The sequence below is a fragment of the Vanellus vanellus genome, assembly GCF_965231255.1.
Source record: "Vanellus vanellus genome assembly, chromosome: 7".
In the NCBI taxonomy this organism is placed as follows: Eukaryota; Metazoa; Chordata; class Aves; order Charadriiformes; family Charadriidae; genus Vanellus; species Vanellus vanellus.
The window spans coordinates 17,829,546-17,837,407 of NC_138912.1; the positions used below are offsets into that span (position 1 = coordinate 17,829,546).

The 7,862-nt window shown below is 39.6% G+C and overlaps 1 protein-coding gene across 1 annotated transcript in view; it reads right to left on the minus strand.

The window, feature by feature from the left end:
• Positions 1–2,771, minus strand: part of DNTT (DNA nucleotidylexotransferase) — a gene marked incomplete at both ends in the record, with an annotated part of 93,485 nt that extends 90,714 nt beyond the window's left edge. Inside the window, one exon of the mRNA XM_082486148.1 lies at positions 2,569–2,771. Within this exon, the coding sequence (XP_082342274.1) occupies positions 2,569–2,771 (203 nt within the window). The remainder of the gene's footprint in view (positions 1–2,568) is intronic.
• Between the last annotated feature and the right edge of the window lie 5,091 nt (positions 2,772–7,862).

Below are 7,862 nucleotides of genomic sequence, written 5' to 3' on the forward strand. Positions count from 1 at the left end.
GGGATCTCATCAATGCTTCGCAATATCTAAAGGGTAAGTGTCAAGAGGATGGGCCCAGACTCCTTTCAGTGGTTCCCAGCAACAGGACAAGGGGCAACAGGAACAAACTGGAACACAAGAAATGCCATCTGAACATGAGGAAAAGATGCTTTACTTTGCGGGTGGCAGAGCACTGGAACCGGCTGCCCAGAGAGGTTGTGGAGTCTTCTTCTCTGGAGATATTCAAAACCCACCTGGACACTATCCTGTGCAAACTGCTCTAGCTGAACCTGCTTTGGCGGGGGGCTGGACTAGATGATCTCCAAAGGTCCCTTTCAACCCCTACCATTCTGTGATTCTGATGGCAGATGCTTCCATTTACAAGCCTCCACAACCTCCTGCTAGCCCATGCTGGTGACAGCCTTGTGCATATATAGTAAATTTCAAACAGACCTGACAGATTGCTTTGTACTCCTTCTGTAACACCTGGAGAAGTTAAGCCTTCAACCTGTCCAAGTAGACAGGGCACCACTGGTAGAGAGAGCTGGTTAGTATGGACTTTAAAAATGACGCGTGCTAACTCTTAAAGGCAGACTGCACAACCTTTCAAAGCAAAGTACTTTCTAGGAGACCAACAAAACCCCTTGGCTTAACCCTGTGACCCCGATTCATACCAATAATCACGGACAATTTAATTATCAAATCACAATGACAAATACTGGAGTCATGCCATAGAAAACTGTTATCACATAACTCTCCAATGCATTGAAAGTGCTATATTTTGGAAAGATAAGTGTTTTGAGTTTACTATATTTCAGAAACATGAAAAATGTCATGGTATAGCACAACTTTTTCCTCTCCATATTGTGCAACTTGTAGAGAAGGGCCCATTGAAAAAAAAATAAATCCCAATTTATTTTAATCTAAAAGATTACAAATCTAGGTTAGGTGAATCTCCATGAAATACTATTAGTTTTATTATTATCTAACCCTGCTAGGTTCTACTTTAATTAAACTGTCACATCTCTCCTTGAGTAAAAAAAAATTCAGTTAGAGACATAGAACTTCTGCTTCCTGTGGTTTATTTCACTTTATATAAAATTTTCATGTGCAATGTATCTGCACCACACTGCAGATCTGGGAACTTTGCCATCACTGTGCTTGCAGCAGCAGTTTAGCTGCTGTGCACCAGTTTCCTCTGGTACCTGTACAGCTGTGCTTTTTTCTTGGCACAGAACATAACAAATTTAGCATTTCCTCTGGCATTTTCAAAAACAAAAATCAACAGTTAAATACTTCTGGTTTATCCAGTAGCAGCTAAACTGAAATTAAGCATAACACCTGCCTTGTGCACAATTTACAGACAGTCTGAAATACTGGCAATAAATACCCGCGTGTCAAAGCGGCCCAGACAAAGCCTCTACTGAGTCCTCAATGGATTTTTAATGTAGGATTCAGAACAGCCCAGTCCATTTTTTTTTCCCCGAGAATTCAATTAGTTTTGTATCAGACACTAATTGCCTACTTCTGTTCAATACCTGCTTGAATCTTGCTTTACAAATTATTTCATCCTCCCTTCTTTCTCAGGCTTTCAAAGTTGATGGGATTGAAAAGTCTGTGGAAACGAGCTTTGATAGGGAAGACCCAGTTGCATACTATCTGCGTACAGATACAGAGAAGTGATCGATACTTGGGTTTCTTCCAGCTTCTCAGTAAACCTACATAATGATGAAGCTTTTGGAAAACTGCATAATGATATAACTAGCACTCATGAAAAACACTATTTGGAGGAAGGCCTCCTTCAGAATGAGTTGGCTTATTGAAACACCACCAGAGAAACCTGCAGCTGGAGTGTATTTTCACCTTGAAATGCCACATCTGTGGTATTTTATTCCGACTTTTTTTTCTCTGGTGCTCTTCCAGATTTTACCAAAAAGCATAAACCAGTAAATTTGAGGCTCACATCAGTGCATTACTCACAGCAAGATTAAATATTAGAATACCAGAGATGTTCTAGAAAAATGCCCCCCCCCCCCTCAACCCATCACATTTTCCATTCCTGTATATTTAACTTTTTTTCTCATTTCAGGAACTGTCCATTAAGTTTAAATTAATTTTAACCTGACTTCAAGGGAGGAATAAACAATGGCTGATTTAGATCAGCTAAAGACATGATTCATTGATTCCAGTGAGATTATATAAATGCATAGAAACATATCCCATGAAAAACATTTGCAAGTGCACACCTTACAGTTTTCATTTTCCATGTGAGAAGCAGCACACTGAAAAATAGACACATTAAAACTGACAGACTTAAGATAAATTAGAACCACATATTTTAGAGTTTAAAAATTAGAAGTTTTGCTAATGTTTGTGTTCTGCCTGCACTCTGCCCAGAAGACAATAGGAATGAACTATGCTTTAGGAACACACACTGAAATCCTGAAGCATCTTTACAGTAGGAAGAGCAAAGTATATCCACCAAATACATAGGCAAAACCCACAGTCACTTGTATGACTGCATTTACCAAATTAGAATGCTCCAAGCCTAACTACATGTTATTTCTACACATATAAACTTTTCCCTACCTTAGTTCACTTTCTACTCTGAAACCTTTTCTTCTTGCCAGCTCCATCAAAAACATCCTTCTGGTCATCCCCATCTTCCTCTGCATAATAAAAATGACAAACTTATTGAACTTTATTTCATAACCGCAGGAAAGGTTTGAGGAATGCATCCCTTTCTGCCTCTTCCTCTGGGAGGATACAACTGGAGCTCTGATCCTATCCATGATGCAAGGTAGAAGCGCTTTCACTTGGGTAAAAGGGAGATAAGATGCTTCCTGCCAGGCAGCAGCTGTATTTAATGTCACCACCCATTGAAGTAATTTTCTTCTGTTTCCCCTCAGAAATCAAAAACAGGTGCTACACAAGCAGAAATATCACTTGCTTTCTACCAGCTGGGACTTCTTGAACAGAACTACTCCAGACAGGTGCAATTATGCTTTCATCCCTTAAAACAGCCATTACCTGTAAAGACTTTATCCAAGTAATATTGATCATAGCAAAATTATCTCAAAAGATCAACCAGTTCTTCAGCCGGTTTAATGGCCCGTTACATCAATTTCTGCTTTCAAATCTTTTCCAAATCTCACTTTTCCAAATTGGAGGGCACATTAATTTTCAATTTATTAAAATAAATAAATAAATAAAATTATTCCTGTTGTTATCTAAGAACTGTGTCCTAGAATACAACTAACTAACAGAATAGCAGTACAGTATATCGTAGAATAGCCTGTATGCTTACTACTTGGGTGTGATTAATTTGGTTAAAAAAGGATAGTTTTCTTTAAGAGAGCAAACAAAAAATAAGCTTTTGAAACTAACTTCACAATAAAATAAATCCTTTGCTGTTTTGCTACTAAGGCAATGAAGGACAAAGAGAAAGCATTAGCAAATATACCTTTGGCATGCACTGCCAACAATTGCTTTCTACTATTTGCCCTGAAATACTGCTATTTGTGGCAGGTACAGTAGGAAAAAGGTAACTACCTTCCCGCTTTTAAGCGCCCAGTGACCTCCAAACATCTACAGAGGAAATTACAGAGGCTATGTACCGTCTTCTCCTAGTGGATGGGGTATTGGTCATTAGAGAATTACGATAAAATTTGTTGCGGACATAGTGTTGGATCCAGTTAGGTACCACCCTGAATTTCCATCAGAGCAAAGTGAGTGCAAACAACCAGGCTTACAGCCCGTGCATCTATTTCAGCACAAATCTCCTTCAGTGGTAAATATCCCCACTTCCACATCAAGTTGGATTTTTATTTTTAGTGTAGTAGAGAATTTGGATTTTAGCAGTCCTTCAGAATGCATCAGAAATGTTATAGCTTGCAATTCTTATTGCTCACGTTCAGGAGAAACAGCAAGGTGGAAAAATCCTGCCTAGTCAGATCTATCAATTTTATTTTCAATCATTTTATCACGGACAGATATACAGCCTGAGTTATGGAAAAGTGAGTCAAAACCTGTTTCCTGCAATTATGGCCACGAGTTAAAAAATAATTACAAAAGTATCACTGACAGTTTCCCAGCCCTACAGCTCTTGCTGATTCAACTGTATTATCACAGATATAAAGAAACAGTTTTCATCAGAATAGAAACTAACCATCAAAAATTAATATAGAGCTTTCGACTCCGGGGTCTTCCTGAGGCCATGAAGAAAATATATACATAGTTCAGTATATAGACTAGACTCCATTCATTTCTTCCCTTGCCTAAGGATAATCCAGAAGCCAAAATATCTATTCCTCTTTCTGATTCATAACATTAAAATTGTCAAAATAAATCATTTCAAGGTTATTTTGAAATTATATGAGATATTTTCATAGGAACTAGAAAATGGACAAGCAGACTTTAAGAGGCTTAAGCAAAAGAATAGCAGCAAGGAAAAAAATAAAATTAATAGTGATGGGTCTGGCATTAAGGCTGAGCAATCTGTTTTGGTTGCTCCGTGTCTGTTTTCCAGACTACTAATCAACCATTGAACACTGGCCGTCTCCCTGTTTACAGCCTTCCCAGGCTTGGTTAAATGCTTTACTTTATCTCAAGCCCTACAAGGAATAATGTATTTGAGAACACATTCTTTACATATGTTAAACAAAGTCTTATTTTATGTTATAATTAATTCAGTGCTTTCAAACATGTAAATATAATTTCCCCCAGTGTAACATCAAGATGCTCAGTGCCAGTAAAATCCTTCTGGCATGAAAAACATAAGTTATTATTCCTTCGTGTTACTGTAATAACTCTTGAGCCAGATTTCCGAGGGTATTTAGGTGCCAAAAAAACTGCAAACAGAGGCCTAGTGGGATTTTCAAAATATCTAAGCAACCGAGGCACCCGGCTCCTTTGGAAATCAATTTCTGGCTTTGAACCTAATGCAAAGAGATTTTCTCCGTCTAATAAACACAGTATAATAACATGAAAAGGTCTCTTCCAATGATGCAATTTTATTAAACATACCTTCTAAAATTAACAGGATTTCCATATCCCAGATGAGTGAATAACCAACTCTCCTACAACATTACATTATAATATTTTTGATAATAACACAGAAAGTAGAAATATGCATTAGGGAGAGAGCAAATATGGCAGAGAAAAAGCATGTCTTACTTATGGCAAAGGAGTTACTTGTTATCTGAGTTATGACACCACATATAATATACATTATTCTCTGCTGCATATTATTAGGGGCCTAAAACCACAGAAACTTGTGGAAATTTTTCCATCTCAGTACAGGCTCCTGGAGTTCAGAGTAGTCCACATCCCTGGAGGGAAATCTAGAACAAATTTCCATGTTCTGATGTTATCATAGAATGGTTTGAGTTGGAAGGGACCATCTAGTTCCAAACCCCCTGCCGTGGGCAGGGACACCTTCTGCTAGACCAGGTTGCTCAAAGCCCCATCCAGCCTGGCCTTGAACACCTCCAGGGATGGGGCCTCTACAGCTTCCCTGGGCAACCTGTCCCAGTGTTGGTGGGCATTTAAGTAAACATCTTTCATCACCTGTGATCTCTGTGCCAACAACAGCATCCCAAGCAGTCCTCAAGCAGTGCCTAGTACAGACCTCAGCCTGAAGCCCAAAGTACTGAACTGGCTTCAAAGGGGGTTCCCTCAGGAGGAAAAGTGCGGGAACACACAATTTCTGGAAAGCACAGTTCAGCTCCTCCGAATTTCAGTATTCGCACATGCTTTCACTCCATCTTCTTGATTATTGTCAGATAGTCTTTTAGTGCCCTGCTTTCACGAGAACTGCATTGTAAATATTTTATAAAATGTTACTTGCCCATTCCATATAGCTTTCCTGTGAAGAGTGAAGAGTGGTGAAAGGTGCTTTTAATCCACAGCTGCAGCATGCTAACCTTCAGAGGAAGCATCTCTCAAGCACCATCAATAAAACCTAGAGAAGTGATTGTTTGGATACCGTTTCATTGATTTCACATAGGCTTAACAGCATTTTCACACCGTATTGTTTCACAAGGATTAATTTTTCTTATCTTTTTCATTTTAAAGTCTTTCGGTAATACTGCATTGTCCAATGAACAATTTAACAGAAATTTTAAAATCCTTCTGGTACTTTTTTGTGTCCTGATATTGCCATGAATTTGCTTCTGTTTAAATTCTGTCCTTCTTGACTGCTAAGCATTCTCTTTACTGTTGATACCTGTTCTACCAATCTCTCAACACCTAAAAATAATATGGCAGGTGTTTGTCTTCATTTTATTAAAAATCTTGTGGAATCCAGTTATATTTTTAAATGAAGCTATTAGACAGAACTTTTCTGCATTTGTACCACTCACACTTCATGAAAGCACAAACTTGAAGAATGTACACATACCAAAATATAAAATATTTAAGAACTTTTTTTGGTGAAGTTTTATCTATTACAAACAAGTACAAGCTTTGTTTTCATCTTTTCATTTATTTGTTTTACTTCAGTCTTCTGCTTCACTTGTCACCAGGGAGCTATATGGACTCATGAAGGCCTTGAGTTTCTGGCCTTAATTCCACATTATGTGGGAAGCTTTCATTACTGTTTAGTAGGTAATCAACTGGCTAAACAATATCTTCCAATTCTACTGGATGAAAGGGGTCAGTACCTGGAATTCCTGGACACAGCTGCCTGCACCAGCAAACCTTATTTCAACATATGTTGCATGAATCTGTTTCTTCAGTCCCTGTTTTTTTTCACAGAATCACAGAATCATCAGAGTTGGAAGGGACCTCTAGAGATCATCTAGTCCAACTCCCCTGCTAAAGCAGGATTGCCCAGAGCACATTACTCAGGACTGCATCCAGGCGGGTCTTGAAAATCTCCAGAGAAGGGGACTCCACAACCTCCCTGGGCAGCCTGTGCCAGTGCTCTGTCACCCTCACCGTAAAGAAGTGTTTCCGTGTATTTGAACGGAACTTCCTGTGTTCTAACTTGTGCCCATTACCCCTCGTCCTGTCACTTGGAACCATTGAAAAGCGCCTGGCTCCATCCTCCTTCAACCCACCCTTTAGATACTTGTACACCATAATAAGGTCCCCCCTCAGCCTTCTCTTCTCCAGGCTAAAGAGCCCCAGCTCTCTCAGCCTTTCCTCATAAGGCAGATGATCCAAGCCCTTAATCATCTTAGTTGCCCTTCGCTGGACTCGCTTCAGCAGTTCCCTGTCCCTCTTGAACTGGGGAGCCCAAAACTGGACACAGTATTCCAGTTGTGGCCTCACCAGTGCAGAGTAGAGGGGGAGAATGACCTCCCTCGACCTACTGGCCACACTCTTCCCTATGCAGCCCAGGATTCCATTGGCCTTTTTGGCGACAAGGGCACATTGCTGGGCCATGGATAATTTACTGTCTACCACAATCCCCAGATCCTTCTCCTCCAAGCTACTTCCCAGCAGGTCCGCCCCTAACCTGTACTGGTGCCTAGCATTCTTCCTCCCCAGGTGCAGGACCTTGCACTTGCTTTTGTTGAACCTCATTAGGTTCTTCTCTGCCCAGCTCTCCAGCCTGTCCAGGTCACGCTGGATGGCAGCACGGCCCATACACTAATATATAATTTCCATACACTAATATATAATTTCTTTCAAAATAAGCATGGTAAACCAATCTGGCTAGCCTACAAAATAAAGAAACAGAACGCCATGCTATTACATTTCATTCCAGTGTTTTGAATAAATGTACTATTATTAAAGATAAGGAAATGTTGATAAGTATATTCTGGAAATTTTCAGATACATTTAAAAATCAATTCTCCCTCATCCCCTTTGGTGTTTATATTCTTTGAACTACTAGAACATTTTCAGGGAGCAACTTTGACGTATACATGCTTGAG